At 31.5% G+C, this 19,307-nt stretch overlaps 1 protein-coding gene and 2 long non-coding RNA genes across 10 annotated transcripts; 2 read left to right on the top strand and 1 right to left on the bottom strand.

The window, feature by feature from the left end:
* Nucleotides 1-1,763: 1,763 nt before the first annotated feature.
* Nucleotides 1,764-4,547, bottom strand: LOC146898148 (uncharacterized). 3 transcript variants are annotated; one of them, XR_015021919.1, is made up of 4 exons: nucleotides 4,203-4,547; nucleotides 3,060-3,450; nucleotides 2,849-2,966; nucleotides 1,764-2,644 (listed from the first exon to the last, which is right to left on the bottom strand). It is a non-coding gene; the product is annotated as an uncharacterized LOC146898148 (long non-coding RNA). The 3 variants fall into 3 exon arrangements; XR_015021920.1 differs by having other exon boundaries at nucleotides 3,060-3,426; XR_015021918.1 differs by having other exon boundaries at nucleotides 3,060-3,278.
* A 489-nt stretch (nucleotides 4,548-5,036) lies between these two features.
* LOC146898147 (uncharacterized) lies at nucleotides 5,037-7,255 on the top strand. Of its 6 annotated transcripts, none has more exons than XR_015021926.1 (5): nucleotides 5,037-5,578; nucleotides 5,717-6,136; nucleotides 6,221-6,343; nucleotides 6,589-6,677; nucleotides 6,756-7,255. It is a non-coding gene; the product is annotated as an uncharacterized LOC146898147 (long non-coding RNA). The 6 variants fall into 6 exon arrangements; XR_015021923.1 differs by having other exon boundaries at nucleotides 5,040-5,578; nucleotides 5,845-6,136; nucleotides 6,191-6,343; XR_015021921.1 differs by having other exon boundaries at nucleotides 5,042-5,578; nucleotides 5,845-6,136.
* A 5,844-nt stretch (nucleotides 7,256-13,099) lies between these two features.
* On the top strand, nucleotides 13,100-14,423 carry LOC146898146 (uncharacterized). The gene has a single exon (XM_085732423.1). The coding sequence runs from the start codon at nucleotides 13,274-13,276 to the stop codon at nucleotides 13,733-13,735; it is 462 nt and encodes a 153-aa protein (XP_085588549.1). The 5' UTR covers nucleotides 13,100-13,273; the 3' UTR covers nucleotides 13,736-14,423.
* The last annotated feature ends 4,884 nt before the right edge of the window (nucleotides 14,424-19,307 follow it).

The raw sequence follows: 19,307 nt of genomic DNA, 5'->3' as shown, positions 1-19,307 counted from the left end.
TTAGTAAAGGAAAAAGATTCATGAACACCCCTTTTCATACCACTCCTCCATACACCTCCTAGCTGGCAGGTATTTTTGTAATATCAAAAAAGAAAAATCTTTTAAACCAGTTCTTCAAAAAACCAGTTTAAAAAGTCTAAAACAAAAACACAGCAACAGAAGGAAAAAAAAACACAGTAACATTCTTTCTCTTTCCCTTCTCTCATCTCTATCCCCACATATCACTCACCAGCGCCGCCGCCCCCATTCTCAAGCCTTCTCCGTCCTCTTGCTCGCGCCTCCGACCCACTCTCACACCCGTCTCCGACCCTAACACCACCACAATCACCACCTCTTCTCTTCAAAACGATTTGACTGCAACACAACCTCACCGCCTCCTCTTCTTCTTCACAACCGCCGTCCTCGTCAATATCGTCGTTGTCTCTTGAAATCTGTTCAGATCTAAAAACTACGGCGTCGACAACCCGACCTCCCGTCGCCCCGTCCCTCACTCCCTCCGCCGGCATCTGCTTCAAATCTGACAGACATTCAGATTCGCTTTTAAAACAATCACCGTTTCTGCTTAGATCCGGCTCCGACGTCGATGAGAGAGTAACGGTGGTGAGAGATGATTTCTTTGAATTTGGGTAGATTTGAGAGGAGGATGAGGAAGAGGAACAGTTTCACTCTGCCCCCACCTCCGTCGCGTCCTCTTTGAATTTTGAATGCAGGGAAAAAATGGTTACGCCTTTGACAAATTATGGTTATATTGTTCGTTTATTTGGTTATCTGTAACTTACATGTGCAAAAAAAAAAAAATCAATTCAAGCCAATTGTCACTGAGACATTATAATTTATGAAAAAATAGTGGTCACGTATATGTAAAAATGTGGTCATACAGACCATATATTTGGCTAGTTTTTCTTTCCCAGGTGTAAATAATATCGTTTTAGGCAAATCGAACGCATGATCTCATTTGATCACTGCACTAAAAGCATTTCCAACCATAAATAACCTGTTTTACAATTGGCAAGTTTATCACGCCTAAGGACGGACAAGTTCTAATTTATGAAAAAATAGTGGTCATGTATTTGTAAAAATGTGGTCATACAGACCATATATTTGGCTAGTTTTTCTTTCCAAGATGTAAATAATATCGTTTTAGGCGAATCGAACGCATGATCTCATTTAATCACTGCACTAAATGCATTTCCAACCATAAATAACCTGTTTTACAATCGGCAAGTTTATCACGCCTAAGGACGGACAAGTTCTAATTTATGAAAAAATAGTGGTCATGTATTTGTAAAAATGTGGTCATACAGACCATATATTTGGCTAGTTTTTCTTTCCCAGATGTAAATAATATCGTTTTAGGCGAATCGAACGCATATCTCATTTGATCACGGCACTAAAAGCATTTCCAACCATAAATAACTTGTTTTACAATCGGCAAGTTTATCACGCCTAAGGACGGACAAGTTCTAATTTATGAAAAAATAGTGGTCATGTATTTGTAAAAATGTGGTCATACAGACCATATATTTGGCTAGTTTATATTTCCCAGATGTAAATAATTTCGTTTTAGGCGAATCGAACGCATAATCTCATTTGATCACTGCACTAAAAGCATTTCCAACCATAAATAACATGTTTTACAATCGGCAAGTTTATCACGCCTAAAGACGGACAAGTTCTAATTTATGAAAAAAATAGTGGTCACGTATTTGTAAAAATGTGGTCACACAAAACATATTCATATTCATAATCTGTCAATATCTATCTTAAGAACCATAAAACCATACATAGTGCGATTAGAAGGAATAGTACATTACAAGCTTAGTGAGTACCATACTATAGTATTGTTCAAGAAAGTTAGTAAAAGAAGGAATAGTACATTACAAGCTTAAAAGAGCATAAAAAAATTTACATTAAATTTTGATTACGCGACTACACTATTTTTATTCTTCCTCGTATCACTCTTCACCCAAGGTGTTCCAAGAACCCCGCTCTTGACACGATTTCTTGACTTGTCTTTTATTCGAGTGAACACGGTTGATGCTTGGTGATCTTCATCATCTGATACATTTGATGATCTTCATCATGTGGATACCCGAACCTTTGCTTGGTATTATATTGTAGAATTCACAAGCTTCACATTTGGTATTCTTGCACCCATCTTGTTCAAGTTATCATCAATTTTCTTTGGCATGTTAGCCTGTTAAAAATCTAGCCATAAAAGGCCATCGTACTCTGGCCAAATAGATGAATCACAACACCAACCATATACTCTAGCCAATTAACTCTCTCCCAAGCTCAATATGACAACATTAGATGCCACCATTTCAACACTAACACATGCATAACAATCCCACAATACAACACCAGAAACTGAACCAGAACACAAGCTTACGATGAAAAAAAATTGGTTGCAAAATAGTGAAGATTGAGCAGCTTGAATTGACAAATAGAGAGATGTGAAAGCAATAATAGGTGAAGCAAATAACGAGAATTTTACAAAGGTTTAACACAAGCCTTAAACCATGTGATCAGAGTCAATTCGGACTTAATTCAAGCTATGGATTCACTTCAATGTCGAGTCTAACAAATTCGGATCACGCAAATGTGTCCATCACAATACTTTTTTCAATTAACTTGCACATCCCTGCAGAATCAATAGCAAGACATGTGTATAAATCATGTATTCATTACCTTGGAAAACAAATTATGGAAGCAAACCAACATTTGTATAAAGTATGTATTCACTTGAAAATATTACCTCTCTCACATTCTCACTTAAATTAAATGTGTGAAAAGATCCGATTCATGAAAATGAAAAGTTTCTATGCAACAGGTGCATGCATCTCACCTGTATGTTTCATCCAATACACTACGAATTTCCTCTTTGAAATGATGAACCCAGCCTTTCCAGGTTGTCGATCATATAGAGACGGGCATATATATATCCAGAGGATAAACTGTCGGAACTGAATATTTTAAAAAGAAAAGAAAGATTAAATTAATGCACAAAAGGTTGGTAGCTGAAATAAGTTTGGAGAAATGTAAGTTTGAAATCATACCAGCATTCCCAAACTTTGATAATATTGATTGAAGGTAACTAAGACAGTCAGCATTGTTTAAGTGCTGAAAAACAACTGCTGATGTAGCATGTGAATTAAAGAAAGATCCATTCTTTTCTTTGATACTTCATGATTGTATTGAAGTCCAATGAGTTCAGCATTCCTTCGGATACATACACTAGATGTGCTCTCCACCCTACTGAATTACTTTCAAAGCCTCTATATTAAATCAAATGCACCAGAAATAGGTCAGTTTGGTTATTTTCTATTTTATGTTTTAAACCTGTAGTTCCTCCTTGCAAGTTAACCTATTGTGACATCTAGAAGCTGACCATTGCAGATCCATTCCAAGTTAACCTTTCATAATCTAAGGGATAATCCAAGTTAAAAGCTGTTCCGGAAGAAACATGGTAAAGAGAAAGAAAAGAAACCATCAAATTAAATTCAACTTAGTATTTGACACGTCTAACAAACAACAAAGAACAATGAATCTTCACAATTGTGGCAGATAACTTGTAATCAACTAAGAATATTTTATCACTACTTTAGATTTTAACATTGCTAAGAATATACATAAATAATACTAACACTTGCTTGAATCCAGGGGTGTGCAAAAATGTGGTTAACTGAAACCATATCACTAAGCTGAACCAAACTGAACCATTTTAATGGTTGAGTGGTTCATGAACTGAACCACAAATTTAAACCAATTCAATAAGACACAATTCCACCAAATAAAAATCACCAATTCCATCAAATAACAAGACACAGTTTCAGAAACAACTCAACACTGGAACAACATAATTTTCCTAATTTTTTAGGCTAAACAGAAAAATTAATTTTTCACTAATTTCACACTTGCAGGAACTTATTCTTCAGTTTTTCACAAATTTTGCATCAATTACACAATAATAAAAATAAAAACAGGATTAAACACAAACAAAAAAAAATTGAGTTATTCTAGATTGAATACAGCACAACACAGATAATGAAATTGAACAGAATCAGAACAAAATCGAAGAAGTTTGTAACAACAACACAGATAATGAACAAAATCGAAGAGGTGTGTAACAGCAACACAAATAATGAACAGAATCGAAACAGAATCCAAAAATTGAAAGGGAAGAAGAAGTAGGTTTATACCTGAACAATCTGAAGAAGTGCGTAACAGCAACAACTTATGAAATCTGGAGATTATGCGGTTCTTTTCATTGTGCGAGAGAGATCTGAAGAAGTAGGTTCAATTGATGCTTTGTTGTTTTCATAGATGGATGGAGTAAGAAATTTGGGGATTTAGGTTTTCATAGATGAAAGAAAAAGCTACTGAGTTGAATAGAGAAAGAACACATTTTGCCAACATATATCACATTTGTTTTACTATTACTGACGGATTTTGTGTATTACTGACGGTGGCCGGTGACGAAGGTGGTGGTTGCCGACGAGAAAGAAAGAGGGAGTGGTGGTGGTTAAGGAGTGTGGTGGTGAGATAGAGTGAAGTGAGAGAGATTTGTTTGGAGATGAAAAGAGAGTGGTTGTGTGATGAAATTTCTAAAATGTCCCTTGCCACATGTCATTTTTTTATGTGGGTGTAGGAGTGGTATTGCCACCTATGGTGGTATACCTATCAGGACTCTTTAGGAAAATAAAACATATTTCTAATTAACTTTTGAAATAAAATAAAACTCTGGAATTACAACATTATTTGGGTAATTCAACAAAGGTAAAAGGAACAATAAATGTTTGATGCCTATAACAGTAAAAACCAAACAAATATATGTCTTCTGGCAACATTCCATCCACATCTTCATCTGGACGAGGCAATGAAACACATGCTAAAGAAAGGATGGTCACTATATGGGGTGGTCCCACAAGATAGTCACCTTTATTGGAGGAGGCGACAATTGGAAAGGTTCTCTTAAAACGTGGTTCTTCCTTTTTTGATATAATCTCTCTATACAACGTAAGAATGAATTCTTCTACGCATGAAGGGGAAGAACATGATCAGTAGTATGCTTTGGTCTCTTCTTCATAATGGAGAGCCTTTTGGTCTTATTACATAACTTGAAGACAGACATATCTTAACATATATAAATGTTAAACAGTGCTGATTAACCCTAATCCCGCCACTGTTTAACCTAATCCCACCTTTTTTGATGGATTTCAAAAATATTTATGAAAAAACTCCCTACAGAGAATCGAACCGCAGGGATTTAAAAAATATTTATGAAAAAACTCCCTACAGAGAATCGAACCGCAGCACAATGGCAATTTATCAGTATTATGCCCACTAAGCCACCAGCACTTTTGTGACACATTTTTGATTCCAACAAATGATATCCAATATAAACACACCCATTTTAAAGACTCTTTCAATCCCTTTTTCTTTCTTTCCTGAACGATTTTCATCAATTTTCCCCCTTTTTTCCTTCGACCTCAACCCACAGCTGACTGGTTTTCATCCGTTTCTTCCCTTTTTCCTTCAATTTCTCCTCCAAAATGTGATACAGATTTTATAAATGGTATGACTACTGAACTAATTTTCATATTAATGCTGTTTTATTCATTTTCATTTTTTGGTATCAAAATAGATTACAGTTATATTGATTGTGATTGTGCAAGTAATATCGATTGTGATTGTCTCAATTTTGTTATTATAGGCAAATATTTGAATTAGCCCTAAAAATAGGGAAATTTTCCAGCTCAAGCATTATTTCCTTGAAATGCGCTTTAGTTAGTTTTTCTTGAACCTGAACACGTTGCATTTGTTGTTGTTGCTTGAAAATAGCTACCACTCCAACCATTGCTAATGTGTAGTGGGTGGTTTCACATAAGTCCTCTGATAAATCCTTGAAAATATCCACCACTCCAAGCATCGTGGGTGGTTTTCATAAAGAACAAGTAACTTTTAAATTCTCATTCTCTTATAAATAGACACTTCCCTAAAATTCATCTCTGACATTGCCTGTGGGAAGATTGAGTTTAACGTGAGCGTTAGAGTAATTCACCTCTGCTCAATTCTGAATCACACCAACTCCTAAGAGGAAGGAAGCATTCATATGCTTCTGCTGGATGATAAGGTAATATATTAATTCTGTTCATTACTGCAGAATTAAGCTTCATTGCTAATTTAGGTAATATATTAATTCTGTTCATTACTGCAGAATTAAGCTTCATTGCTAATTTTGAAGATGTCCATATGGACTTTTGTTGCTAGGTTCCTTGATGCAGATTTTGTGGAGAAGGAGAGGTGGAGGTACACTGCTCTTAATCAGAAAACAATTGAAGTTTAGTATTATGTAAATTTGATTTGTTCATTACGTTATTTGGATTATAGAAAACTAAAAAATGTGTGAACTTGGATGAAGATTTTGTGTTGATTCTCCCAAGGGAATTAATCTCTTATTCACTCATTTGTCTGACAAGTTCGCAAGTTATTAGACATCAAGTTATTAGTTCAATATAATTTACTTCTTTTTTTGGATAAATTTTGTAAAACCAGTATTCAAATTATGTGATATGTCTGTAACAGATGGAAAATGAAAATGCCGAAGTTGATGATGTTTATGCGCTTAGTGACATGGCTGACAAAAACTTTTGTACTTTAAAAAAAATGCTTTGGTACTGTTTTGTTTTACAACCTTTTAAAATCATCAACATTAATACAATTTCTAATGTTACCACTTATATTTGTTTTAGGAAATTACTGAAGGTGGTGATTCAAATGACAAGGAAAAGTTAGTTGGAATAGATTCAATGCCAACCCCAATCACCAAGTCATTGGGTAAGAGGCCTGCTGATAGTATCAATATTTGGTGTTGCGGGTGAAGAAGAGAGTGGTGTTTCATCCGTGACTAAAGAGCCGAAAATGTGTGTAAAGCTTGAAAACACCAAGTGATCTTATATGTTATGTTTCGCGTATCTTATGTTTTGTTGGTCCGCATTAGTGTCTTCTGTTAGGGCCTTATTATGTTTTGTTAGTTCGCATTAGTGTCTAATGTTTGGGTCTTCTTATGTTTTCTTCAACATGTTGTGGTGTCTTAATTTCAAGTGTTTTATTGAACAATGTAATTGCCTTCCATGGCATAATTTTGTCAATAATTTGGATATGCTTTGGCCCTGTCCTATTTTGTTATCATTTTTATGTTATTCTCTATGAATTTGAACTTTAGTAATTTGAATTAATAATCTTCCAATTATGTTGTTCTCTGTGAATTTGAACTTTAGTAATTTGAATTAATAATCTTCCAGGATTTTCCAATTAATTTATTATAGCCGTGAACAAATCTAAAAAGAAATACTTATTGTACATAGTAATTCTACCTCCCGCTTAGTTCCAGAGACATGTTTCCATCAAGTCCTGTTCCTTCATTATAAGTGCTAATCAAAGCATGACGATTAAAGTTTGTAACACTGTGTTATAACTTATTTATCTTCATTAGTTATATTTATGATGACATATTTGCTTTCCATAGTTAGAAAAGAGTAGTTATTCATGTGGTTGCTATTAGTTCCGTAAATCCATTTAATATGTTGCTTATTTCTATCTACAAAGGTTCGAGTTTTTGCTTGCAATTGTAGAATGGAAAATGGTGAGTTGATTAAAAAAAATCATAAATTTATTTATTCAATAGTATCATTGTCTTTATTCAAATGTTATACATAATACATTTAAGCATGTCGACGACTAATAATATAGTCAATTTGTTAAAGCTTATATGTGAAACTCGAAATAAACCCGTGCATCGCACGGGTAGGGGTCTAGTTGAAATAATACATAGACAAAAATTAGCATCTACGAACTAACTTTGGCAACTATAATCTAAAATGATGATGAATCCAATTCATATACTATATGTTGAAGGGCACCGAAAAACCATAACTTGTAATGCTTATTAACCTTGACACATGCATCAAAAGATAATTTTCAATGCAATCGGAAGATGCTTTATGATCAATCTGAATATAGTCCTTGTAAGGATAAAACATAGATTTTACTCGTGTGTTTTAGATTCTTTATGTTTTGGTCCTCTACTAGCTTAATCACTCTTGAGGGACTCAACTAGCTTAATCACACATGAGAAGCTAATATGACATAAAATCTTGCCACACGATTACTACCATGTGAATTCTTTAATGATGTGGCATTTTTTATATAAAAAGTTATTTTTTCCACAAATTAATATTTTGTTATCATCTTTTTCTCTCTATTTCAATCTAAATAAGTGATTTTTCACATCGATCTAGGTTTTTTCTTTATAATTTTGTCATCCAAGTGTGGTGGTGGTGTGTTGTTCGTCGTCTTGTGCGGCGCTGTTTGATTTTCCGTTTTTTGCGGTGTTCATTTTATTCATATTGAAAGATCAATTATTCAATCAAAGATTTGTGCTTCAATGTTGCAGATCCGGAGACATGGGTATTCCTGTTACTTTAATTTTATCATATATTTTTGTAGGCATTATGCCGTTATATGCTATTAACTTGGATGATGTGAGATTGTTCGCATATTCATCCTTTACGTTTTTAGCGGTATTGAATGATGTACTCTATCGATTTGAATGAATGAATGTCGTTTTGCTTTTGTAAAAAAATAACATTATTCGATAGACTATAATAAAGAAAAAAATGAACCATTTTACCTTGTAGACATAAAGTCCATGAAAATGGAATAGGAGTCAAATTTTTATGATTTTTGTAGGCTTATTCAGGACGTTAAAATAAGGTCTCCCACATAAAATTAGATTTTTTTTTTTACAAAGATCAATTTAATTATGAATTTTAAAGAGGTAAACACTCAAAAACTAAAATAACATAAACCTCAACCTATAAATTAAATTTTGAGTTTTTTTTTAGAGACCTCGATATAAAAATACATAGAAAAGATCGTCAAAGTTTTATAACATTTGAAAGACACCTCGATTTATTTTAATTTTTAGACGAAAATGTCTAAAATTGAAATTTTGTTCCAAGTAAGCATATACTCACGAGTCATATTTCGTTTTCCTATTCTGCACCATGTTCAGAACATCATAAAAAATTCTACCATGAAATTTTGAAGTTTTTAAATGAGGGGTGAATTAATTATGAATTTTCATTCCCCATACTTATGAATTTCTTAAAACAATTCATAGTTAATCATTCTCTCTTTTAAAAAGTCCAAAATTGAATGCTGGAGGTTCTTATAATGTTTTAAAGATGAGTGGAAAATTTCAGGAAAATATTTGACCCGTGAGTATATATACTTATTTAAAACAAAAATGCAATTTTAAACGTTTTGCTCGAAAAATCAAAATAAATTTAGGCATCTTTAGAATTCTATAAAACTTTACCGATATTTTATATGTAGTTTTATAGAAGTCTCTGTAAAAATCAGCTCAAATTCAATTTCTAGATCGATGTTTATGTTTTTTTCTTAATTTTATTTTAGCGTTTTTGGTGCTTATAAAAATTCATAATTAATACGCTCTTTGTCAAAAGTTTATAATTTTACATGAGAAGCATTGTTTTAACGTCCTAAAAAATGACATCTAAGTCACTTTTATGGACTTTATGTCTACAAAACATAGTTTATTTTTCTTTATTTCAGTCCCTTAAATAACGTTGGTAAAAAATTATGCAAAAAAAAGTAATTGTGAGAAAAAAAATTATGCAAAAAATACCACATCATCAAAATAATCCGAGTGACAGCAGACATATGACAAGATTCTCAGTCATGCCAATATCTCCTACGTGACTAGGCTGTTGGAGGATCAAAATGGAAAGAAGAAAAAAAGGGTTAAATATGTTTTTGGTCCCCATAAATATGTCAACTTTTCGTTTTAGTCCCTCTAAAATTTTCCTTCAATCTTCATTTTTGGTCCCTCTTTTAAAGTAAACTCTTATGTAGAATTCATATTTTTTAATAAAATTTTCCAGAAAAATTCAAAAAATTATAAGAATCACTCCCAAAAAAATTTAGAATTTTTTTATAAAACATGAATTTAATATGAATTTTTATATTTTTTACGGTTAAAAATTCATATTTAATTTGTGTTTTGTTAAAAAATTCTAATTTTTTTTAGATTTTTTTTTAATATTTTACACATTTCTGCACAATTTTATTAAAAAATACAAAAATTAAATTAAAAATAGGGACCAAAAGTAGTGATTGAAAATTTTATAGGGACTAAAAGTTGAAGAAATTTTTTAGAGGGAATAAAACGAAAAATTGACATATTTATAGGGACCAAAAACATATTTAACCCAAAAAAAAATCATGTATAACCTGTGTTTTTGGTTTTACAATGGTTATTTTCAAATTTCATGTATATTACATGAGGTATTTCAACAATTAACATATTCTAAACATTTATGCAAAGACTTGTTAACAAATATGAAAGGTATATCTAAGTTGATTAAAAAGTATGGACCAAAATTAGAGATGAAAAACTTTTTACACTAAAAATTGAAGAAATATTTTAGAAGAATTAAAAAAAATTAAAAAATTTAAAAAAGCTTAAAACTTATTTAATCTTATTTTTTTGTCGAATAGTCTAGTGATCAAAATTCATTTTTTAAGATGCATAAATGATGTGTTTGATGTTGAAACCCTAACGTATTATACATTGTCCCTGGGACAATATATTTTTCTTCTCCAATATTGGTGATGACATACACATTTTAGCATAGTGTACGGGGAGGGCAACCACCCCTTGAATTTGAGGCTTGGACCCTCCATGTTTCCTTTCCATTCCCTATAGAAAGAGGACACGAACAAATGAAGTAGCAGTGACGGGGCAATGAGCGTGTGAGCCACCAAAAGGTTGAAAAGGACTTATAATAAGAAGAATTCGATAGAAGGTATCGTGGTCAGATTGGGCGGCCGACCCCTCCTTCCTTGTTATTGTCACTAATGACACACTGTTTTTTCTTTACCCTTCTCTTTTCCTATTTTGCCCTTCTTTCTTTTTCGAGACAACAACTTAACCATAAAGAAAAAAAGTGGAGTACTAGCCAAATAAAATATTAACCAACTTGCATTCAGCAGCAGAGAAATTGTATAATGCAGCAAATAGTGGCATATGCAAAAGCAACTATCCAAATAAATAAAATAAAATCATTATTTCCCATTGTGTTCTATCAAGCAGGCCAATAATAAACACATGTTTTACTTTTATAAATAATAAATATTAGTAGAATTAAATAAATACAGATGACTTTTTGAATGAAATTTATTAAGTAAACAAGAAAATTCAGAGGAATATAAATTTTATTTGACTCGTAATTTTTCTGTGCAAAAGCTGAACTTTTTTTATAAATTGGATATCCTCCACGCGTAGTTAGTAGAGACTAATTCTCGAGTTTTGTGAGATTTAAATGAACGGCAAACTCTTTTATACAAACTGAATTCAAACATTTGATTTTAGTTAAGTTAAAAGAGACTTGTGTCATCTCATCCAAACGGTTTTGGGTTGTTAAAAACTGATTTTGCTGGCATTTTAAAATCTGTAAAAGCAATTACTTATATGAAATGAAATAAGTTGATTTTAATATACACTCAATGAAATTTTATAATTAAGCAAACGACAAAGCCCTGAAATTGCACTAAGCTCTGTTGGAGCATGATTGCCGTTGTTGCAAGTAGTCAACTACATGTGATTGCCATTGTCAGCTATACTACATCTTTATTCGCACAAAAAAGTACCACTAGAGTTCGTTTAATATTTACTTGTATTAGAAAAAAAGAATTCGATCATTATGTCGTAAGAATGATTTCCTACTCTTTGTTAGTAGAGTAATTTTTAAAAGATAAATGCCTAAGAAAAAGATAAATATTCCTAGTAACAATACTACTTGTTGGAGTAACTTTTTAGCAAAACCTTAAAATACTATATATACAAATCAATTTTTTTTATATATTTAATATTTAACTCATTCACATATAAGATTTGACTTCAACAATTCTCTCTCAAGTACGAGTGACTTACATTCTATACTTGCATCATCATCAACACAAACATGACATAGATCATGACTACATTGTTAGAAAGACAACACTTGCGATACAAAGATTCAACAATGGGATTGACTCTCGCTCCCTCTCAAGTCAAACTAGGATTATGATACCATTTTTGAAGAGACAAGGAGAACGCCGAAAACATAAACAAATCAATGCTTCAAAACCACAAGACAGAGAGACCGCCTCTTCACAAAAACATTAATGCAATGAAGAAATGAATCATATTTCTTATATATATTCAACATTTAACTCATCCACACTTGTATATGACTTAACCAATCACACCTTAAACTCAATATTTGAATGACCCTCCCTCCCTCCGGCCATCATGCGAACAAATCATGCATACGAGTCATATGAAACAAAAATTCCAAAATTTCATTTCAAAATGTTAAATAGATTTTGTTCTTTGATAAATTATATGTACATAGCATAATTATTTAAAGATATTTACATATATTAGCAAAAAAAGCATGTTAAAATGTTTTTCAAACACAAAATATGGCATCAACACTATATTTATATAATATATAATGAGAAATGTTATTATTAAAAACCTTTTGGTTGTTCAACACCGCATTTCTCTCTTTTATTGTAACACGAATAATTATAAATTATGTATTTTTATATAAATTGTCAAATTATTGTTGATTTTTAGATATTTAAATAACATTATTCATTTACAATGTCCAACTTTTACATCGTTTTTCTTTGCTTATCAAATAAAAAGTTGTTTTTTCTCCCTTCAATTCAAACACCAAATACATGCGAATTACTCATGTTCTTGTTAAAATGACAAAATTCTTTTTTTACACATATACTGCTGACCTAAATCCTACTCATTTTCCTATTAAAACGACTAATTAATTTTTTTAACACATTTAGAATAACCCTAAAATAAAAGTAGACCACGTCAAAAGAGAGCACAATCAGAATGGCGGTGTGGGAGAAATAAAATAATGGACAAAGTAGTAAAATTGCATAGTGGGTCACAAAAAGGCATTATGATACGCGTCTCCATAATGTCCATAATATTCAATTTGCATTTCCCAATTGCATTCTCAATTTGCACAATTTACCTATCTCATCTCATCCCATCCCTTTATACTACAACCTCTCTTCTCAATTCTCAAATTCTCTATCTCTATCTCTTCCTTCAACCACCAACAACCAAAAAAACTCTTTCATTTCATTTCAAGAAAAAGCCTAAAAAAAAAAAATGGCTCACAAAATAACCAAAAAAGAAGAAACAGAATTCCAAGTTCCTGAAACAATAACACCACCATGCATCAACCCAACACAAACAACAACAACAACAACACCAACAACAACCACAACAACAACGTTAACAGAACCATCTAGATTCTTTGAAGACAAATCTTCTAAAGCCAGATCTGCCACGTCATCGTTTTCACAAAAGAGATCTCATCCAAGCAACGATGATTCAGATCTTCAGCCTCAAACGACGTCGTCAGAAGCAAAACGCGCCGTGAATCGTTGCTCCGGTTGTCGGAAGAGAGTCGGTCTTACCGGATTCCGTTGCCGATGCGGTGATCTTTTCTGCTCCGAGCATCGATACTCCGATCGTCATGATTGTTCGTATGATTATAAAGCTGCTGGAAGAGTATCTATTGCTAGAGAAAATCCTATTGTTAAAGCTGCGAAGATTGTTAAGCTCTGAATCTGAACAAGCTTGGGAAAATTTAACGAAGAAATTGATCGGAAAAAACACGAAAAATATGAAGAAAATTGTTCTTATTCAGATCGTGATTTGATGAATTATTCGTGTCTGTTTCTCGCAGAAAAATTCGAAGGAGCTTGGATCTTTTTCTTTTTAATAATTTCTAATTTTTCTTGTAATTTTATTTAGTTTGGTTTGGAAATTTATAAATTATATTGATTACGTGAAAAAATTGAAATTGTTCGAATTATTTTTTATTTTTATTATTTTGTTTGTGATCGTGTTCTTGTTATCGTGAATTCTTACAGGAAATGGTTTGATGAAGAAGGATTAGGGGGTGTGGGAAGTAAAATTCGAACGAGTTTTGAGGGTAAAATTGTCATTTGGGGGGTGTGGAAAGTAAAATTGAATGAGTTTTGAGGGTAGAATTGTCAATTTGAGTTGTTGTACTTTGGGGTTATCGAGAAGGTTGATGAATAATGTGGAAAAGTTGGCTGGACCAGCTTTGCTTGATTGAGCATGTGACGATTATTTCGAGATGCGATATGGTCGCGAGATTTTGAGTTTGCGTGTTTTTATTTTTAAAATATCGTGAGATTGTGACTTTAACTTTTTAGGTGTATTGAGAGCCAATGGGGTTGTGACATGTGTGAAAGTATAGCTTGTGAATGGAATATTGGATTTTTTTTTTTTTTGGTGTTTAATTTTTAATTAGTTTTGGTTGTGGGTGATAATTGCGTTTTGCTTTATTATTGTTGTGGGAGGAATCTCGAGGGAACGTCATGATCCAACGCATAGGATTTGGTGGGGATGCCATTTCGTGTCGTGGATTTGGTGGTGGATGTTGTTTTGGTATCTGATTTCAATGGATTGATAATTAAAGGGAAATGCTAACCTACACCATCTGGTCACTATTATAAACAAAAATCAACATTTTAGATTCATTTATTTAATAATGTATGTGGTCTATAATAAAGATCACATACATCGTTAAATGAATGAACCTACAATATTGTTTTTTGCTTATAATAGTGATCAGCGGGTGTATGTCTTAAGGTACAAATTAATGAATTAAATATACGAATTAGAATGTGTGCATTACATTTAATCTTTACTCTCTTCGGTCATATTTATAAGCAAAAAAACATTTTTGAGATTCATTTAATATTTAATAAATTTGGTTTATATATATACCAAATAGATTATGTATTCAATGAACCTTAAAAGTTCTTTTTTGCTTATAAATGTGATCGGATGAAGCAACTTTCTAATGAATTGAATGCACAAAATTGGAAAGAACATTTCTTCTTTTGGGTTTCTTAACATGTGTTTTAAAGACACAACTTAGCACTACTTATAATTAAAAAGGGAAATGTTAACAGATGTCTGATATTCTTTAAAGATAATAGTAGTAAGTATTTATGAAAATATATGTAATAATGTATTTAAAATCGAAAAATTTAACTTTTTTTAAGAATAATTGCTTATTTTTGGAACTCTTGAAAGTGTCAGGATTCGTGAGCTTAGCTCAGTTGGAAGGACAATGTATAATATATGTAAGATCCGGGGTTCGAACCCCGGCCACCACCCAAAAAAGACACAAGACTTAATTAAAAAAGAGGAATAATATTTGTACGACCGATAATTTTTGAGTAAAGATACTATCCATTTGCTTAAAATAAATGGATAATGACATTAGGTGGGAGATAGATACAAAAAGTATGCAATGAGTTTTACCGCTAAGTGGATTCCACCATTGTTAATTATTTTCAAACTTTTTTGTGTTTTTATCTCTCCAAATGAGAGAAATGGAAAGATTAATAAACGGAGAGGATCCCAGCTCATAATTTTTGAGATAATTTTTTTTAAAGGAAGATAGAGAGAGTAAGAATACAAATATGAGTATGTTGTTCAAAAGTTGTCGCAAAATAGTTGTATAATATTTTTTACAGCTATTTTGTGATAGATTTTGGAGTAATATTTTTTTCTTCTTCTTTGTATTAGTCAAAAACGATATACAAAGAAAGAGGAAGAGAGAGAGTAAACATACAATGAAAAGTATGATAGAATTGTCTAAAAGTTGGTCAAAAATGGTTGTACAAATATTATTTCTTACTAGTGAAAAGACTTTTCCACTCTTTTTATTGTGTTAACGTTTGAAAATTATGAACATTTTTTATGGAAAATGTTAACAAGTGCCCTTAGGGCACTTGATAAGAGGTTTAAAATGGAAATTTTGTATTAAAATTTGTGCATTTAACACATTAAAACATCAAAAAGTAACTTTTTCTACGTAAAAGTTATCAATTGTTTCTATTTTTTGAATCTTTAACAACTGCCCTAAGGGCACTTGTTAACAAGACCCTTTTTTTATTATGAAATTTTTATTTTGATTAAAACTAAAAATATAAATGTTTCATGTTGTCACATGAGAATATCAACATATTAGAGACAATTTCAAGATAGACAAAATGTAGAGTAAATTACAATCCCCTCCCCTCAAAGATGCTTGAATTACACTCTCCTCCCCTCTTATGTTAAAATATACACTACCCTCCCTTCAAAATAAAATCTATACTCCCCTCCCCTATAAGATGTTTGAATTACGACCCACCCCCTTAATAATTAAATATGGACTACACTTGAATCTATTATAATATATATTAATTTTGAATCACCGTTTAAAAAATATAAAATTGTTTCTTTATAATCTAAATGTCAATGACAATTAAATTTAAATATTTTGTTATTAATTTTATAATTTAGAGTATAAAATTCACTTTTAAATAACCATATTTAATCGACTTTAGTAATTTTTCATATATTTTAATTTTATTTTGGGCTTTTTCATATTTTATAATAGGGTTTAAAACTACATGTTAATGAAATTGTGAATAAAAAATAGATAAAGATATGTATTCAAAATTTGATTATATTAAAATGAACCCGCAGTGCTATTTTTCTTTGAAGTGTATTAGATTATTTTTTTTGCTAGATTATTAGAAATAAAAAAAATCTTGAGGGACTAAAACGTAAATTTTAACATAAGAGGGGAGGGGAATGTAATTCAAGCTTCTCTCAAGGGAGGGGAGTGAAATATTTTCTAATATGTTTTGAATAAGAGGGGAGGGAAGTGTATATTTTAACATAAGAGGGGAGATGTGTGTAATTCAAGCATTTTTTATTGGAGGGGAGTGTAATTTACTCCAAAATGTATGACAATAAGGTTCTGTTTAGATTGATGAAACAAAACGGAGCGGAACAAAATGGAATGAAGTGGAGCAGAGTAAAATGGAACAGAGGTTCTATTCCATTGTTTGGATATGTTATGATATGTTCCATTATTTTCATTTTTACCCTTATTTATAAAATGCTATTATGATGTAAAACAATATTACTAAGATCTTATTTTTTTCCTTCAAAAGAAATAGAATAAAAAAAGGGTTATGTTAACCAGTGCCCCCATAGGACTGGTTAAGGAAGTCAAAATAGGAAATTTTAAGTAAAAAAATATACTCCATCCATTTCAAAATATATGTTCAATTTTTGCAATGTGCACTATTAACTTGACTTACTTTGGTCATACTTTTTAACTAATGTATAAATACAAATATTAACATGTAAGTTGTTGTTTGATTTGTCTCGACAAATATTTTCAAAATATTAAATTTTTATAATTTTTTACTTTAGATAATTAAAGATATTAACGGTCAAAATTGTGCATTGGCATGTGCGAAGTGGTTGCCTTGGACATGTATTTTGAAACGGAGGAAGTACTTTTTAAGCTTTTAATGCATTGACTACACAACTTTCAATGCACTGGTTAGCATTTCCCTAAAAAAAGAAGGGAAATGTTAATTTGTGCTCAACTAGACACAAATTATATAGAGTACAATGATGCAAGAAACCGAGAAAGTTTTTTTTTGGTTTCTCAACACTAAAAAATTCACCAAATCAAGAATAAAAGGAAAAAAACACGTTAGAGCAAAAATCATAACATGCAGAGATGAAAGTAAGGAATAACACACATACAAGACTGTTTATAAAGAAACTTTGGAAATAAAAAATGTAACTTAACTTTTTCATATATTAAATTTGGTATTTCGTGAAGAAACCATATTAATATCGGGGTTTGGATCCCCTCCAATAACTGCACCATAGTGAAATCTTATCCATTAAAAATTAATTAAGTGAGAGTATTTAATGTTAAAAAAGAAGGAGAGAGATAACTATTAATAGCTATGATTAAAACTGCAGAAAAAACTGGAGAGACTCCACTGGAGAGGAACTTTTCCCTTAGTATTGAGTGGATTCATCAAGCAACAACATGGGAGACGATGAAACGAAACGGTGCAACAAGGATTTTTTTTTGGTATGCATTGAGCATAAGAAGAAATGTGAGAATACATATTGGAGAGGATCTAAGGAAGAGGTATTAAGATAGGGATAAAATAGTAATATTTTAATTATAAAGTTCCATTTCATTGGATACATCTCAAATTGGGAGGAAAGAATATTGAAGGATCTGATGGAATGAGGTGGAATGAGTTCCATTATGTATCATTCCACTCCATTCATTTTTAACAAATCTAAGCAATGGAACATAATTATAGTTACCACTCCATTCCATCTCACTCCATTACATTTCGTCAATTCAAACATAACCTAAATTTACAAGGGTTGACAATAGTGATTTACCCTAAAATTTGTATCATCTCTCTCTCCACAGACAGGTATCTTCCAAGATGATTTTGACATAGATTTATTGGTTGGTGAATTTGTTTATATATTAAAAAATTAAACAACTTCATCGTAATAATATAACTTATCACACTATGAGGCTATTGTATTCAATTAAGACATTATTAGTTTGCTAACTACTAATGTGAAATATGAAAAAGGGAATAGAAGAGAATATGAAAAAGGGTGTGAAATATGCATTTGAATTTGATTTTTCATTCCTAAAATTCAATCTAACGATTAGTAATTACATAAGTAGTGTGTGTTTGCAACAATATTATAAAATATCTCTCCGTGTGTATTTGTGTTTTTTAAGATAGTTTTTCATTTTTTTTAACATAGTTTTTTTTTCCAGTTTAAATTGATTTAGGTGGTTACAATTATGTGTTTCATTTTAATAGATTCTTTGCATGTATACCAAGTTGATTTTTGGATAAGAATCTTCCATTTCTAATTGTGAACAAGCATATTAGATTTTTAATGTTTTTTTTGTTGAAAAAAATCATGTTTAAATAGAGCCCACTTCAATTTATATTAATCATGTTATATTATCTAAAAAAAATGCCATAAAAATGTCTCCGTGAGCATAACTCAGTTGACAGGGACAAACATTATTATATGCAGAGATCGGGGTTCGAACCCAGGACATCCCATCTTTTCACTTTAAAAAGTGAATTCTAGCCACTATGCTACTTGACAAAAAAAATGCCATAAAAATAATAAAATAGTTTAAATATTGTTATAAAAAATAGTCAATGAAAGTTAACGCACTTGATATGAAAAGTTAACTTACCCGCAATGCCGTGTGTTTAACTCCCGGGTGATGATCTAT

The sequence above is a fragment of the Medicago sativa genome, chromosome 8 (assembly GCF_051527215.1).
Source record: "Medicago sativa cultivar Bolivia chromosome 8, Bolivia_mono, whole genome shotgun sequence".
Taxonomy (NCBI): Eukaryota; Viridiplantae; Streptophyta; class Magnoliopsida; order Fabales; family Fabaceae; genus Medicago; species Medicago sativa.
Note: the sequence above shows the minus strand (reverse complement) of the source record. Positions and strands in the feature narration are given on the sequence as shown.